General features: G+C 41.8%; 2 protein-coding genes across 2 annotated transcripts in view; both read right to left on the reverse strand.

Moving 5' to 3' along the window:
• LOC132403381 (2'-5'-oligoadenylate synthase 3-like) overlaps positions 1-18,326 on the reverse strand; it is a 125,809-nt gene that overhangs the window by 49,195 nt on the left and 58,288 nt on the right. Inside the window, exons 17-18 of the mRNA XM_059986795.1 lie at positions 16,447-16,579; positions 4,055-4,345 (exon numbers count right to left, since the gene is read on the reverse strand). Coding sequence (XP_059842778.1) covers positions 4,055-4,345; positions 16,447-16,579 — 424 coding nt within the window. The remainder of the gene's footprint in view (positions 1-4,054; positions 4,346-16,446; positions 16,580-18,326) is intronic.
• LOC132404033 (polyubiquitin-like) lies at positions 3,058-7,556 on the reverse strand. The gene is made up of 2 exons (XM_059987999.1): positions 6,381-7,556; positions 3,058-4,345 (listed from the first exon to the last, which is right to left on the reverse strand). Exons 1-2 carry the CDS (start codon positions 6,429-6,431, stop codon positions 3,881-3,883), a joined length of 516 nt encoding a protein of 171 aa, XP_059843982.1. The 5' UTR covers positions 6,432-7,556; the 3' UTR covers positions 3,058-3,880.

The following is an 18,326-nucleotide window of genomic DNA, read 5'->3' on the forward strand; positions in this document are numbered from 1 at the left end:
CTGATTAGAGATAAAGGTGGGATGATGTGTGTGGAGGCTGTGGAAGTGAGTGAGGTCCTCAGTGAATACTTCTGTTCGGTATCCACCACTGAGAGGGAACTTGATGACGGTGAGGTCAATATGAGTGAGGTTGATGTCCTGGAGCATGTTGGTATTAAGGCAGAAGAGGTGTTGGAGTTGTTAAAATACATTAGGATGGATAAGTCCCCAGGGCCTGACGGAATATTCGCCAGGCTGCTCCACGAGGCGAGGGAAGAGATTGTTAAGCCTCTGGCTAGGATCTTTATGTCCTTGTTGTCCACGGGAATGGTACCGGAGGATTGGAGGGAGGAGAATGTTGTCCCCTTGTTCAAAGAAGTCAGTAGGGATAGTCCAGGTAATTATAGACCAGTGAGCCTTATGTCAGTGGTGGGAAAGCTGTTGAAAATGATTGGGCTGATCAAGGACAGACAGTATAGCTTTGTGAAGGGCAGATCATGTCTAACAAGCCTGATAGAGTTCTTTGAGGAGGTGACCAGGCATATAGATGAGGGTAGTGCAGTGGATGTGATCTACATGGATTTTAGTAAGGCATTTGACAAGGTTCCACACGGTAGGCTTATTCAGAAAGTCAGAAGGCATGAGATCCAGGGAAGTTTGGCCAGGCGGATTCAGAATTGGCTTGCCTGCAGAAAGCAGAGGGTCGTAGTGGAGGGAGTACATTCAGATTGGAGGGTTGTGACTAGTGGTGTCCCACAAGGATCGGTTCTGGGACCTCTACTTTTCGTGATTTTTATTAATGACCTGGATGTGGGGTAGAAGGGTGGGTTGGCAAGTTTGCAGATGACACAAAGGTTGGTGGTGTTGTAGATGGTGTAGAGGATTGTCAAAGATTGCAGAGAGACATTGATAGGTTGCAGAAGTGGGCTGAGAAATGTCAGATGGAGTTCAACCCAGAGAACTGTGAGGTGGTACACTTTGGAAGGACAAACTCCAAGGCAGAGTACAAAGTAAATGGCAGGATACTTGGAAGTGTGGAGGAGCAGAGGGATCTGGGGGTACATGTCCACAGATCCCTGAAAGTTGCCTCACAGGTAGTTAGGGTAGTTAAGAAAGTTTATGGAGTGTTAGCTTTCATAAGTCGAGGGATAGAGTTTAAGAGTTGCGTGGTAATGATGCAGCTCTATAAAACTCCGGTTAGGCCACACTTGGAGTACTGTGTCCAGTTCTGGTCGCCTCACTATAGGAAGGATGTGGAAGCATTGGAAAGGGTACAGAGGAGATTTACCAGGATGCTGCCTGGTTTAGAGAGTATGCATTATGATCAGAGATTAAAGGAGCTAGGACTTTACTCTCTGGAGAGAAGGAGGATGAGAGAAGACATGATAGAGGTATACAAGATATTAAGAGGAATAGATAGAGTGGACAGCCAGCGCCTTGTCCCCAGGGCTCCACTGCTCAATACAAGAGGACATGGCTTTAAGGTAAGGGGAGGGAAGTTCAAGGGGGATATTAGAGGAAGGTTTTTTACTCAGAGAGTGGTTGGTGCATGAAATGCACTGCCTGAGTCAGTGGTGGAGGCAGATACACTAGGGAAATTTAAGAGACTACTAGACAGGTATATGGAGGAATTTAAGGTGGAGGGTTATATGGGAGGCAGGGTTTAAGGGTCGGCACAGCATTGTGGGCTGAAGTGCCTGCACTCTGCTGTATTGTTCTATGTTCTATATCTTAAGATTTTGGGCTGCTGATCATGAAAGTCACCAAGAAAGTTCCCTATTACACATATATATTTTTGAAGTGCCGATACTTGTATTTCAATTCATAATTCAAATCAATTAAAATGTTGTCGACAATGTAAGCTAAAGAGTTTTCTATCTTGTCCAGACATGGTTGGCATGCTTAGGCAGAGCAGATGCTGCATGGTAAAACAAGTTTTAGAAAGGCTATAAATTTCCATGAAGGATTTTGATGGTTAACCGATGCCAAGTTTCAGCAAAGCATATTTTTTGGTTCACAAGTCAAACAGATCATCAATGATGGGAAATTCAAAGAACTTCCAATGTGACTGGAGAAAATCACATGGAAGGCATTCAAAGATGTTGTTGAAAATTTTCTTGGCAACCTCCGAAAACCAAACTATGTGCAGCTGGCCAACAACATGCTTTAAACATACAGAACTATGAAGTGCAACATATCATTCAAGATTCATTTTTTGCCTTCCCATTTAGACTTTTTCCCTGAAAATCTTGGCATCAGTGATGAGCAGTGTGAAAGGTTTCACCAGGACATTGTGGTCATAGAGAAACAGTATCAGGGCAACTGGAACCCATCAATGCTGCCTGCTTATTGTTGGACACTGAAGTGAGAAGCCCCAGACACTGAGCACAAATGAAAATCATCCACAAAACATTTTTAGCGTAGTTGAACTATTGCAAAGTATCAGAACCGTTATGTAATTAATCACATTATGTTCAATTAAAGTTAATGTCTTATTTCTCCAAATTCCTATGTGATACAGGTAGTCTGAAATTATATTTGTATTCAGCTTCGAGTCTATAATAATCAAAAAAAAACTTCTGAGGAAGTAACACTTCCTTTGAAAACCCTGTGCAATCAAACAGTGTGTGTGTATATATAAGGGGACAGTTGCTGAAAACTCGAAGGAAGGCAGGAGTTTAACAGGCCAGCTGGAAAAGGTAACCCCTGTGCGTGTGTTTATTGAGATATTGAGCAGTGTGAGGAATTCCAACTGCAAAAGTAATTGAGCCATTAATCATCATACAAATTGGGAATCGCCCATTACATTAGCTGATATTGGTCACATCAGCTGAGCTAGATGTTCAGGTGATGGGATCATGTGGAAATGAAATGAAAGTACCATCCAACCAACACGAGTTGTAGAAGATCAAAGCAAACAAGCACAGGGGGAGATGGCGGGGAGGGGGGGTTAATCCTGTATGACTTGCCTTCCATTAGAATCCAATAATGAGGTTCAAAGTCAAAGAAATATAATTATCCTTTATTGAGGAGATTTTAAAACAGTCTTGAAGCAAAACAGACAAATGACACTAAAACTACCGATATAACAAAATAAACAGTCTTAATGTAATAAAAGTACTGAAGCTTTCTTCAACTTAATTAAGCAATGTTTAAGTGATATTAAGCATGATTAAGTGATCAACAAAATAGATATCATACATGGCTGTCTCTAACTCTAACTGACTAAAAACAAAGCATGAATATGTAACTAAACTCTTTGCTTTTACCACAACCCCAATCACATGTCTAACTACCCTATTAAATGCAAAACACAGAATACAACTTCGACAGAAAACAGCTGCATGGCTCCTACACAAGTTAGTGAAGGTTGACGTGGCTTTATAGTCAGCACACTCATCATGGGCAGGGGAACCTGTTCCTGTGCTATACTCTTCTGCACATCATGTTATCTCATTCCGTTGAAAGTTAAGGGATTTAGCAAAGATCAAACAGCAAGTTATTATTTACAGGTATTTAGGGACACATAAGACTAGTTCTTACCACTCACATATTGTAGCTACTTTTCATCCTAGTTAAGTGTATCAGAAAGACTTTATCAACACTAATGCTTTTCAGTCTAATAAATACAATTCAATTTATTTATTTATTTATGTTTGTTTGTTTATTAAGATACTGCAGTGAATAGGCCCTTCTGGCCTTCAAGCCATGCTACCCAGCAATCCCCCAATTTAATCCTGGCCTAATCATGGAACAATTTACAAGGACCAATTAACCTACCAGCCGGTACATCTTTGGACTGCGGGAGGGAACCGGAGCACCCGGAGGAAACCCACGCGGTCACGGGGAGAATGCACAAGTTTCTTACAGGCAGCAGATTATGATCCTCTGCACTAAAAAGTTAATTATCACGTCCACCATGCAGCCGCAGGTTAACAGTGATGGTTGAATTATGCTGAATGCCATAAGATTGTAGTGTACGTCCATCCTCAAGTGCCTGTGACTGAAAGGTTAAGTAGTATTGTGTTTTTCTGAGTGATGTCTGAGATTCAATTTGATTTTTTAAATTTGAAACCTTGTCTATCTGTGAAACTTTAACTGCCCTGTTCTCCTCAGGTAACTGGACAATTATTTCCATTAGCCTGATCAGCTGAATCTCTGTTTCAACGAAGATGTTGGAATCCAGCAAGGTTTTGTCATCATTCATAAAGGTGCCATGGTAAACCAGGCGTTGCAGGGGAGCTGGAATCTTCCACTCTTCCTCGAGGCTGCGTTTGATCGCGGAGATTCTAGCATGAACGATGAGATGTAGTTGTAGTGATTTGCCATCCAGGGCAGTCACTGTGATGGTAACCTTCTGCACTGTCTGAAGTACACACACAAGACAATAATGGAAGAGATAAAATGTTTTCCTTTTCCACTTCAGAGAAATAACAGAACAAGATAATGAGATGGCAATAACTGTTTTTTTATGGGGCATGGGGAAGAGGGTATGATGAGTACCCCAGTGCCTAAACCTGCCTTTACAGAAAATGCACAGGAACATGGCGGATGAGGTGAGTGTGTGGACTAGAGTAGTGGAAATAATGGCAGGGACATTGCAGAACAGGCTGCCATGGAGGCAATTAACAGACACCACCAATTTTACCGAAATGCTGCCAATCTCCACTCCTCTCTTAATTCTACAGCAAAGGGAGGGAGTTTGCTTTTATGAAGCCACGTTTCCAGTTGGATCGCAAACACGAGGAAATCTGCAGTTGCTGGAAATTCAAGCAACACACACAAAATGCTGGTGGAACGCAGCAGGTCAAGCAGCATCTATAGGGAGAATCATCGACTGTACTTCTTCTATAGATGCTGTCTGGTCTGTGCCCTCTGCCTTTGGTCTTGTTGACTTTGAGTGAGAGGTTGTTGCCATGGCATCACTCAGATAGATTTTCTATATCCCTCCTATATGGGAATTAGATAATGATTTGGAGAAAAAATAAAATTTCATAGCTCTGTGGAAAGAGCAGGTGCATGGTTTTATTTCAATACGTCTGCCTATGAGATGGCATGTACATTATGTCTGATGGCTTCCAGATTGCATCACTTTATGATTCTGTGTCAGTATCTCCAGAAACAAAGAAGGAAGCTACCTGTAAAGAGAAATCTGTAACTCATAGCAATACGCATTTATAGAATGTTTTTCATGTCATAAAATATTTAAGGAGAGTATTTGGTTTTGATTAAAAGGAGGAAGGAGAGGTGAGAGGCAGTATGGTTTTGAGAAAGAAGTGTATGGTTTACTGCTGAGTGGTGGAGCGTTTGATACCACAGTGATTGAGGGAGAGAGTTCTATAGCTAACGTAGCTGCAGTTTTGCCTGTTTCATTTCTAAGACTCTATGTCACAACCTGAAATTCTCAATGGCAACTCTGTTGCCATTACCTCTGATGCTGCCTGATCTATTGAGTGTTTCTGGAATTTTCCGTTTTTTTCCCTTGGGTCAGCATCTGTCATGCCAAGTGGAAGACCACATGCCACAGGGTAGTGGACCTGTCACGACCATGGTAACAAGAGCGAAGCAACAGCTCCATCTACAAGTGATAATCCCCTTGCAATGGTGCAAAGGAAAAATAAATGTTGGCAGACAATAAGACATAGGAGCAGAAGTAGGCCACTTGTCCCATTGAAATGGGTTCACAATTCCATCGTGGCCGCCTTATTATCACTCTTATCCCAATTCTCCTAAAGACTCAACATAACCTTTGACACCCTTACTAATCAAGAACTGATAAAACTCAATTTTAAATAAAACCAATGACTTGACCTCCATAGCCATCTATGGCGATGGATTCCACACATTCACCACCCTCTGGCTAAAGAAATTCCTCTTCATCTTTGTTCTGAAGGGCCAGCCCTCTGTTCTGAGGCTGTGTCCTCTGGTCCTAGACCAGGGGTCAGCAACCTTTACCACTGAAAGAGCCACTTGGACCCGTTTCCCACAGAAAAGAAAACACTGGGAGCCGCAAAACCCGTTTGACATTTAAAATGAAATAACACTGCATACAACGTTTTTTTTGCCTTTATGCTATGTATAAACAAACTATAATGTGTTGCATTTATGAAATTGATGAACTCCTGCAGAGAAAACGAAATTACATTTCTGCATGCAACAAAAACATTTTGAACTCCGAAAAAAAGACGTTGGGTTGAAAGTTACTTTTAAGTAAAATACTCAATGTCTATTTGAGTCCTTCTTGTATTTATGAAAAACGCCGAACTTAAATTTTCCGCCAGCAGCAAACCAAAAATAACATCAGCCAGCTGTCAGCCTGAAAAATAAAAGGACTATTTCACTGAACAATGAAAAAATATGAATACACATAAAATAATAGGCAATTAAAATATTTATCATACTTGGTTAATGGGATTTCTGCTCCTGGACCTCAGCGCACAGCGTCTGCACATCAGGGCTGTATGACGTCACCTTCATCTTTACACAGGATCGCAAGCTGTCATCTGTGAGGCATGCGCGATGTTTGTTTTTAATAAAGTTCATGTTGGAGAACACCTGCTCACTTACATATGTGGATCCAAAGATCGACAGGACTCAAAGCGCATACTTTTTAATGTTTACATAAATGTCGGGCATAGCATTCCATGTTTCGAACACAAGTTTGTCCGGTTTTGGAAGGTTTTCAATATCACTCCATTTGTGTTTCTGAGCAAGAACGGGCAACATCTTCAAGGTCTGCTGTCAAGCGTCTAAACTTGGACACCCATATGTCTTTGTCGGCTATGTCGGCCAGTTCCATCTCAAGATCAGGTTGACTCACACCTGCCAATGCAGTCGTATTCAGTAGGGAAGGATCGATGCTTAAGGGAGTGACCGGGAAGGATAATGTGTTTTTTTCCTCTCTGAACTCACAGAAGCGTTTCCCAAACGATGTTTGCATTGCGATGATTGCAGAATGTAAATACTCCGAAATTATCATGTCGTGACCTTGTTTGAACTCTCTCAAATTGGGGAAGTGAGACAAAGTGCCTTTCTGTAAATCTCTGGCAAGCACTGTCAACTTGCGCTCGAATGCCAAAACATCCTCCAACATGTGCAGGGCTGTACGTCCTTTCCCCTGAAGAACTGTGTTCAGCGTGTTCAGGTGCGCTGTCATGTCTACCATGAAGTGTAGCTTTTCCAGCCACTCTGGCTGTTCCAGCTCAGGAAAGGTGAGCCCTTTGCTGCCCAGGAAAGTTTTCACTTCTTCCAGACACGCGACAAAGCGTTTCAGCACCTTCCGTCTGGACAGCCAGCGATAAAAACACGTTGTAGCGGTGTCAGTAAACTGCAGTCAAAGATAGCTTTATTTGAACTAAACAGCCTTGCTTTTAAGCCTCTCTCAACCCAGCCCCCATGGACGCAGATGCTGCAAAAGACGCGTACTCACAAACCCCCGTAGGCTATCTCCCTTAGCCGGAATGCTGGCTAATTGTGAGCCGTTTCGGATGTCGCCACACTTAGATTGTACAAGATCACCATAATCTTCAAATTTAGAATTACATTTCAAAAGCTAACAAACTAACATAAAATACATTTTAATTAAATACTGACCAATTATTTCCCAAAGCCACAGGGAGCCGCAGCACAGAGGTGAAAGAGCCACAAATGGCTCGGGAGCCGCAGGTTGCCGACCCCCGTCCTAGACTCTCCCACTACAGGAAACATCCTCTCCACATCCACTTTATCTGGGTCTTCCATTATTTGATTGGAACCACCCCCCTCCCATTCTTCTAAACTCCAGTGAGTACAGGCCCAGAGCCATCAAATGCTCCTCACTCATTAACCCTTTCATTCCTGAAATCATTCTTGTGAACCTCCTCTGGACCCTCTCCGATGTCAGCACATCTTTTCTTAGGTAAGTCCTTCCTTATATCCACTAAGATACGTTTGAGGATCTAATCAGAATCAGAATCAAAATTGGGTTTAATATCATCAGCATATGTCATGAAGTTTGTTAACTTCGTGGCAGCAGTACATTGCAATACATGATAAATATAGAAAAACCTGAATTACAGTAATTATACATATGTATATTAAATAGTTAATTTATAATAAGTAGAGCAAAACCCAGAAATAATTAAATAAGTGTAGTGAGACGGTGTTCATGGGTTCAGTGTCCATTTAAGAATCGCATGGCAGAGGGGAAGAAGCTGTTTCTGAACCGTTGAATGTGTTTCTTCAGGCTCCTATTACTCCTTACTGATGGTAAGAATGAGAAAAGAACAATGGTGGGGGGTCCTTAATGATGAACGCCACCTTCCTGAGGCACTGCTCCTCGAAGGTGGATAGTATGGAGACGAGTGCCCATGATGGAGCTGACTAACTTTACAACTTTCTGGAGCTTCCTCCGATCCTGTGCATCAGCACCCCTCCCCCATACTAGACAGTGATACGGCCAATCAGCATGCTCTCCTCTGTACATCTGTAGAGGTTTTCAAATATTTTAGGTGACAAGCTAAATCTCCCCAAACTCCTAAAGAAATATAACTACTGTCTTGCGGTCTTTATAGCTGCATTGATATGTTGGGACCAGGTTAGGTCCTCAGAGATAGCAACACCCAGGAGCTTGAAATTGCTCCTTCTCTCTATGAGCACTGGTGTGTTTCCCCCTTCTTACCCTTTCTGAAGTCTACAATCAGTTCTTTCATCTCGCTAACGTTAAGTTCAAGGTGTTACTATGACACCATTCAACTAGCTGATATATCTCACTCCTGTGTGCTCTCTCGTCACCATCTGAGAGTCTGCCAATAATGTTGTATCATTAGTAAATTTAGAAATGGCTTTTGACAATATATATGACAATCTAGAGTACATTAATAAGAAAATAATAATTGAACATGTTGAAAATCAAATTAAACCACATTGGATCTGCTTGATTGCGTGACTGGAAATAGTGCTTAGTAAGTTTCCATAAATTAATCCAGTATGAAATGACCCAATTTGATTAAGGCAAGTGAGTAATGAGTTGTTCTGAATTTCTTGAATAAAGTTACTGCACATCTGGGCCTATGCATTCACAGGACAGGAAGACTGGCCAACTACTGGAAAAGAGATGGGTAGAAGAAATGAATCATTTTCAATATTGCAAGCTGCCATGATGTCACATGAATGAATTTTGCAGTTTCAATCATTGTAATTCATAGCACATGAGGAAACGAGTGAACTGTAGGCAGACTTGCTGGTAACACATACAATGACAGAAAAGCACATTGTAGGAGAACGTAAAGAATCTGTAAAAGGATATATCATGGAGTTTAAGTGCATAGGCATTATTTGACAGATGGAACAAAATAGGGGAAATTAGATTATCCTCCTTAATAAAAAGTATAGAAAATCAGAAAAGCAGATGGTCTTAGTGAACATTGTCCTGCAGAGGGGAATCAGAATGCTGGAACAATATGTAATTATGACGGCAAATGGAGTGTTGGCCTCTGCTGGAGTATAAAAGAAAACAAAAGTCTTCACTCAAGTCAATGGGGCATTGGTGAAGCAATGTGTTACTGCTTTGAGCTCATTATCTATGGAACATTGAGGGGAATTCACAAGTGGATTCCAGGAATTAAGGATCGGCTTAGACAATAACAGCGTGGACATACGGACAGAATTAGGCAATTTATCCCATCAAGTTTGCTTCTCCATTTGATCAGGGCTGATTTATTACTTTCCTCATCCCCATTCTCCTGTCTTCTCTCTGAATCCTTTGACATACTTACTAATCAAGAAACGATCAAACTCCATTTTAAATGTACTCAGTGACTTGGCCCCCACAGCCATCCATGGCAATGAATTCCAGAGTTTCATCACCCTCTGGCTAAAGAAATTTCTCCTCATTAATGTCTTAAAGGGATGTCCATATATTCTGAGGCTGCACCCTTTGGTCCTAGACTCCCTCACCATAGGAAACATCCTTTCCACATCCACTCCATCTAGGCCTTTCAATATCCAATAGATTTCAGTGAGGCCCCCATCGTTCTTCTAAACTCCAGCGAGTGCAAGCCTAGAACTATAAATTGTCCTCATACATTAACTGTTTCTTTCCCAGGATCATCCTTGTGTACCTGCTCTGGATTCTTTCCAAGGCCAGTACATCCTTTCTTAGATAAGGGGCCCAAAACTGCTCACAATACTCCAAGCACAGTCTGATCAATTCCTTATAAAGTCTCAGGATTACATCCTTGCTTTTATATTCTAGCCCCCACTACAGACTCAACATGCAAGTTAATCTTTAGGGAATCCTTCATTAGGATTCCTAAATCCCTTTGCGCCTCTAATTTTTGAATTTGCTCCCCATTTAGAACATAGTCTTCACTTTTATTCCTTCCTCCAAAGTGCATGACCATACACTTTCCTACATTGTATTCTATCTGCCACTTCCATGTCCAAATCCTGCTGCAGACTCACTGAAAAGGGTCAAATGGCCTATTTCTGCTCCTGTCTTAAATCTTATGGCTTCCTCAATCCTACCTGCCCCTCCACCTATCTTTGTATCATCACAAACTTTGCCTTAAAGTCATCAATTCTGTCATCCAGATCATTGACATATAATGTGATCCCTGCAGAACACCACTAGTCACCGGAGTCCACCAAAATGGGCCCCCTTATTCTCACTCTTTGCCTCTTGCCAGTCAGCCAACCATCTATCTATGTTTGCATTATTCCTATAATACCATGGGCTCTCATTTTGTTAAGCAGCCTCATGTGTAGCACCTCGTCAAAGGCATTCTGAAAATCCAAGTAAACAAAAACTCTTCTTTGTCTACCCTGCCTGTTATCTCCTCAAAGAATTCCAACAGATTTGTCAGGCAGGATTTCCCCTTGAGAAAACCATGCTGACTTAGGCCGATTTTATCATGTGCCTCCAAGCACACTAAAATCTCATCCTCAATAACAGACTCCAACACCTTCCCACCACTGGAATCAGGCTAACTGGCTTATAATTTTTTTGCCTCCCTCCTTTCTTAAAAAATGGAGTGATATTTGTGATTTTCTAGTATTTTGTAACTATTCCAAAATTTAGTCATTCTCAAAAGAGCACTACAAATGCATCCTCAATCTCTCTAGCTACCTCAAAGTTCAAAGTATTATCAAAGTACATATATGTCACTAGATACAACCCTAAGATCTGTTTTCTTGAGGGCTTATGCAGTAAATCCAGGAAACAGAAGACAATCAATGAAAGACTGGACCCAACAGGATGGACAAATGATCAATGTGCAAATTCAACAACCTGTGCAAATATAAACCAAAGCAACAAAAATTGAGAACATGAGATGAAGAGTCCTTGAAAGTGAGTCCCTAGGTTGGAACATTTCAAGGATGGAGCAAGTGAAATTGAACTTTTCTCTCCTCTTATTCAAGAGGCTGATGGTTAAATGGTGAGGGGTAATAACTGTTCCTGATTCTGATAACATGGGTCTGAAGGCCAGATTTTCAGTCTCCCTCCTAAATGCTGATTTGTCACCATCTTTGATACAGCCTATGACAGTGGCGTCATCAGCAAACTTGAATATGGCATTGGAGCTGTAACGAGAGTGCTATGGATGCTGGTGAGACCATGTGCAGATTAGGGTCTAGAACAGACTCAACAAGACAACAAAATCCGAAGGTGAACTATCAAGCCATAGTACTAGAAATGGAACTCCTACAATTCAGCACTGAGTGCTCAGCACAAGGCCTTTATGTATAGACTTTCCATGAAGGAATGTGGCAGGCAATAATTGGCAGGAATTAACCATACTCTGGGGAACCGGAGCGCTGAAAATTGGATGCCTGCCACTGTTCAGTCAGGACCATGACATGGAACTGTGCTGAGCCACAGAATCGAAAGTATGAAGCGAGTAGAGCAGAGGGCTAAGCCCAGAGCACTGTGGCACACCCTTGCTGATGGAGATTGCAGAAGAGATATTGATGCCAGGCTGAACAGACTGGGGTCTGCAAGCGAGGAAATCGAGGATCCAATTGCACAAGGAGGTATTGAAGCCAAGGTCTTGAAGCTTAATGATTAGTTTTGATGGGATGATAGTATTAAATGCCGAGTTATAGTCGATACTGATGCATTCATCTCTGCGGTCCAGATTTCTGAATCCCTGCATATGTCGAACCTTGAAGTGGATGGGTTACAACAGCAGAAGAGCATGGATGTACACTCTGTAGTGAGTATAGGTGCAGGAGGTATCTGAGACCAAGTTGAACAGACTACTGTTCTATTGGAAAGTCAAATGTTCTGTGGAATAGGCAGGAATGGTATTCACTTTATTATTGCCACCTGCACTGAGATACAGTGGAAAGCTTTTGATTGCATGCAATCCAGATGGATTTTCCCACACACATCAAAATTGTGTAAAAGGAAAACAATAACAGGATGCAGAATACATTATTGCAGTTGCAGAGGGAATGCTGCACAGGTAGGCAAATAAGGTGGAAGGACCGTGATGATGTAGATTGGGAGATCAAGAGATCACCTTTATCTTATAAGATGTCTTTTCAAGAAACTTCTAACAGCAGGATTGAAGCTGTCCTGTTGGTAGGTGTTCTCAAGCATTTGCATCTTCTCCCAACACAAGGTGGAGAAGAGAGAATGACTGGGATGGGAGGGAAGGATACTCAATTATGTTGGCTGTCTTCCCAAGCTGGTGGAAAATATTATCATTATTATGTGCCTTTTCGAATGACATGGGCAATCATGGTCTCATGACCATGATTGTTCTTGGCAAATTCTTCTACAGAAGTGGTTTTTCTTTGCTTTCTTCTGGGCAGTGTGTCTTTATAAGATGTGGTGACCCCAGCCATAATCGATACTCTTCAGAGATTGTCTGCCTGGCATCTGTTGCCGCATAACCAGGACTTGTGATATGTACCAGTTGCTCCCATGGCTTCACGTGACCTTGATTTGGGGAGGGGGCTGCTAAGCAGGTGCTACACCTTGCCCAAGGGTGACCTGCAGGCCAGCAGAGGAAAGCAGTGCCATACATCTCCTCTGGTAGAAACAAATCTCCAACCCCGCCACCCAAGTTGGAAGTATAGACAGAGTTAATTGAGGGAGGCTGGTTTCCATTATAGACAGGGCTATGTTTACAACTCTGCAATGTCTTGTGGATTTGGGCAGAGCTGTTGCTATACTGGGTTGTGATGATTCTGTGATACATCTGTGAGGGTCACTGGAGACATGCCACATTTTCCTGGCCTTTTGAGGGCATGTGGTTTCTTTGCCATAGCATCTATGTGGCAAGACCAGAACAAGTAGCAGTTGATACCTGTCCGAAAGAATTTGAAGCTATCAGACATGTTCACCACAGCACATTGATAGAGACATGGGTAAGAGCTTGGCTCTGTTTCCAGAAGATGGTCACCAGCTCATCTGATGTTGAGACAGAGACTGTTGACAGCATCCCTTCCTGCACTTGTTCATAATTTTTCAGATCTGTCCCTCTAAGCTGTATAAATGGAGTTGGAACAGAATCCGGGAAGCTGCAGGAGCCTCAGGACTCACACCACCAGCTTCAGGAACAGTTACAACCCCTCAGCCATCAGGCTCTTGAACCAAAGAAGATAACTGCATTCGTCGATTGAGATGTTCCCTAAACCAATTATCTCACTTTTAGGACTCTTTATCCAGTTATTTCATGTTCTCGTTATTTATTACTATTTATATTTGCATTTGCAGTCTGTTATAGTTACTGTTCTATAGACTTGCTGAGTATGGCCGCAGGAAAATGGATCCCTGGGTTGTATGTGGTGACAGATATGCACTCTGGTAATAAAATTTACTTCGAACTTTATAGTCTAAGTGACAGGCAAAATCCGACAGTGTCGGACAGCAGGTGTCGAAATGAAGGGAGTGTTGTAAAACTAACTCCAGGGTCTGCCCATACTAGGGCTCATTTGTCATCCATTTTATGCACCAAACACCCAGCCATTGGACAACTTGCATGCCTATCTTTACAGACCATCCAATTAGAAATTGAGAGTATATGGTCAAACACAAGAGATTCTGCAGATGCTGGAAATCCAAAGCAACACATGCAAAATGCCGGAGCAACTCAGCAGGTCAGGAAACATCTATGGAATAGAGTAAACAGTTGCCGTTTCTGGCTGAGACCCTTCATAAGGACTGGAAAGGAAGGGGGAAGAGGACAGATCAAAATGGTGGGGGGAGCATTACAAGGATTGTTACAAGGTGATAAGCGAAGCCAGGTGGGTGGGAAAAGTAAAGGGCTGGAGACAAAGGAATCTGATGGGAGAGGAGAGTGGACCATAGGAGACAGGAGAGGAGGAGGGGACCGAAGGGGGCCGTCATTGGCAGTCACCTGAGCAAAGCTCCATTCTCGTGGAACAGTATGGAAATTAACTGTAAAAATAAGGATTAAAGACACTTATTTGAACCCCCCCCAAAAGCCCAGGGCTCTGCTGTAACCCATCCTATGCTGGAATTACTTCTGGAGTGCAGTGGCCTCTCCGTACAAATTCAGATCTCAGCAATAAGTGGAAACAGTCATACTATCCTTCATTGCAAAGCGTACGGCCCAGGGTAAATCGTTCAGTGATCTCTCAGATTGGAACGAGTGGAGATACAATGCCTTTGTTTCAACATCGATAAACAATCTACGGGTCAATTCACAGGCTGAGAAAGGCTGATGATCTGCAAGCATCTTAGCGCGCAGATTTCTGTTTCCCCGTTCTCGGGCTAAGTTTCAATTCCAAGGTCTGACGTTGCAACTAACAGGGTAAATGTCCAAGGTTACAAGCAGGAAACTGCAGTAAAACAATCATCGACTCGGATGGCAATTTATTCGAAATCGTACAGAACATTTATCTCACAAATGTCTACAGGTATACCCTGGAAAGCAATCTGACTGTCTGTATCACCCTCTGGTATGGCGGGTGGGGTGGGGAGGGGAACTACTGTACAGGATTGAAGTAAGCTGCAGAGAGTTGTAAACTTTATCAACATCATGGCCTAAGCCTCCATCGTACCGTGGACATGCTCAAAGAGCAATGCCTCAGAAAGGTGGTGTTTATCATTAACGACCCCATCACCCAGATGCCCTTTTCTGATTATTACCATTAGGGAGAAGGTACTGGAACTTGAAAGCACACACTCAACGATTCAGGAACAGCTTCTTCCCCGTTACCATCAGATTTCTGAATGGACATTGAACCCAGGAACACACACTACTTTTTAAATTTCCATTTTGTCATTATCTATTCAATTTAATGTGTGTGTGTGTGTGTGTGTGTGTGTGTGTGTGTGTGTGTGTGTGTGTGTGTGTGTGTGTGTGTGTGTTCACTGCAATTCACAGTTTCTTTTTCTCTATTATTATCTATTGCATTGTACTGCTGCCGCAAAGTTAACAAGTTTCACGACTTATGCCGGTGATATTAAACCTGATTCTGATTCTGATCTTTAAGTACTAGAAAGTGGACAAATGGAATATTTCTGACACTGTGAGGCCAAGGTTACAGTAGCTGACAAGCAAGATGCAGGAAGGATGTAGGAAAAGCCAAGTTTTTTAATGATAACCCAAGTTCAGTCAACGTATTCTCATAGGGCATGCTCTCCAATCCAGGCAAAATCCTTGTAAATCTCTCCTGCACTCTCTCTACACTTTCAAACATCCTTCCTGTAGTAAGGTGGCCAGAAATGAGCGAAGTACTCCAAGTGGGATCTAAATAAGGTCTTATATAGCTGTAACATTACCTCACGGCTCTTGAAATCAGTCCCACGGTTGATAAATACCAACACACCATACGCCCTTAACAACACTGTCAACCTGCGCAGCAGCTTTCAGTGTCCTACGGACACAGACCTCAAGATCTCACTGATCCTCCACACTGCCAAGAGTCCTACCGTTTATATTATATACTGTCTTCAAATTTGATCTACCAAACTGAACCACTTCACATTATTCTGGGTTGAACTCCATCTGTCACTTCTCAGCCCAGGTCTGCATTCTACCAATGTCGCGCTGTCATCACTGACAACCCTCCAGACTATCCATTCCACCACCAACATCTGGGTCCAACCAGTGTTCAGAACTGCAGCGTTGAAGGACAAGGTTGTTGACCTTCAGCTCCATGGACTGCAAATGAACCTGCAGGACAACACAAAGGCCTGTGACAGACTGTACCATCTCCCATGGCCGGGGCAATCTGGGATATCAGTCAAAAGCCAGGCATTGGTGGGGTGGAAGAAGTGGGCAAGTAAATGTCTTTCTACACGTACAAACCAGCTGGATGAACTCAGCAGGTCGGGCAGCATCCGTTGAAATGAGCAGTCAACGTCCTGGCCCAAAACGTTGAGTGCTCGTTTCAACGGATGCTGCCTGACCTGCTGAGATCATCCAGCTTGTTTGTATGTGTCATCTGCTGTGTACTTTGTGTTTACTAAATGTCATTCTACATTCATCATTTACTTAAACCAGTTACCTGGACATGCCAAGGACTGACGCCAGAGACACAAGGCATTCTTAGGCACTTCCTGGCTTCATTTTCCATCACGTCCCAGACACCTGATGAAGCCACGTTTCCAGTTGGATCAGCAGGGTCGAGAATTACTGGTCTGAAAGATAAACCATTCCAACAAAGACCTCGTAAGTTCAACGTCCATCTCCTTGAAAATTTCATGGAGTTGCTGTATATGCAATTTGTTTTCAAAGTAAGCATACACCAAGAAGTACTGATGGAATTTTTTTTAATAAATTTTTTAATTGAGTTTTCAAATAGTTACAGAAGGAAAAAAAATTGTCACCCCTTCCCCCTCCCCTTAACCCCTCCCCCCTAACAGATCCCTATAGAAAGAGAAAAAAAAGAGAAAAGAAAAAAGAAAGAAAGAAGAATGCCTGGATATTGGAAGATCCCCACACGCTCCATGGAGTTCATAATAGCTTTAGTATATATATTTATTTCTCTCCCCAGATAACCAGTAATTTTATCTTCGGAGCACCTATATATTTAATCCTATCTTTTGTAAATAAGGGCACCAAATTTTCAGAAATATTTAATATTTATCTCTTAAATTATAAGTAATCTTTTCAAGTGGAATACAGCTGAAAATTTCATTCCTCCAAATATCTATACTTAAGTATGAATCCAATTTCCAAGTAACTGCAATAGCCTTTTTGGCTACTGCCAATGCAATTTTTATGAATTCTTTCTGATATTTATTCAACTTGGGCTTCGGTTTTATCTCTTCAATATCGCCTAGTAAAAATAATATTGGGTTATGTGGAAGTTGTGTTCCAATAATTTGTTCCAGTAAAACTCTTAAATTTGTCCAAAAAGTTTGAATTTTAAAACAAGACCAAGTAGAATGTAAAAAAGTACCAATTTCTTGATTACATCGGAAACATTGATCAGATAAATTTGGGTTTAATTTATTTATCTTTTGTGGTGTAATATATAATTGATGCAAAAAATTATATTGCACTAACCTTAACTGGACATTTGTTGTATTTGTCATACTGTCAAAACATAGTCTTGACCAACTTGTTTCTTCGATTTTAATATTCAAATCAGTTTCCCATTTTTGTCTTGACTTATGAAATCCTTGTTTAATTGCCTGTTTTGAATCAAACTATACATACCAGAAATAATTTTTTTAAATTTTTCCTTTTTGAATTTAAGTTTCTATTTCATTAGGTTTCGGCAATAACATTGTTTGACCCAGTTTATCTCTTAAATAAGCCCTTAATTGGAAATAACAAAAAAGAGTGTTGTTTTGATGGAAAATGTAATACTTTTTGACCAAGCCCCTGAAGTTCAGTTCATGACTAAAGTACCTGCCCAGCCCTGGAGACCACAGAAGAAGATGCTGTTGACAGAGGGGCAAGACCAGAGTTTGTTGCCCATCATGGTGTTAAGGGGATTAGCCAAAACTAATATGTTTGACCTAACATTCTTCTCCGCCCATCAGGAAACCAGCAGACAGCTCAGTTGTCCTATTGTCTTTCAGGTTTAACCTGGACACCTACGGAGCCAACCACACTGAAGTACAGCAAATGGCTTCCTCAATTCCAAGCTCTTTTCCCTCACGTCACTGGCCGTGCTGGAAGTGAGTTTTATCTAAAACCCTGCAACGTGAGGACACCAAGGACCAGGGTTGTTTGATGGTGTGATTTACGATGGGTTTCACTACCTCAGAAACCAATTCCTGTGTTGGAATTCTGGGCAACGATCTGTATCTCTGCAAATATTAACCAATATTTTCCTATGTGTCTTGTGAAGAGGAAATGCAATTTGAGTAGGAATAAAATCTGAGGGATAAGTGACAAACCTGTTGTTACCAAGAAGTAACAAGGGAGTGAATA

This window comes from Hypanus sabinus, chromosome 13, assembly GCF_030144855.1.
Source record: "Hypanus sabinus isolate sHypSab1 chromosome 13, sHypSab1.hap1, whole genome shotgun sequence".
Classification (NCBI taxonomy): Eukaryota; Metazoa; Chordata; class Chondrichthyes; order Myliobatiformes; family Dasyatidae; genus Hypanus; species Hypanus sabinus.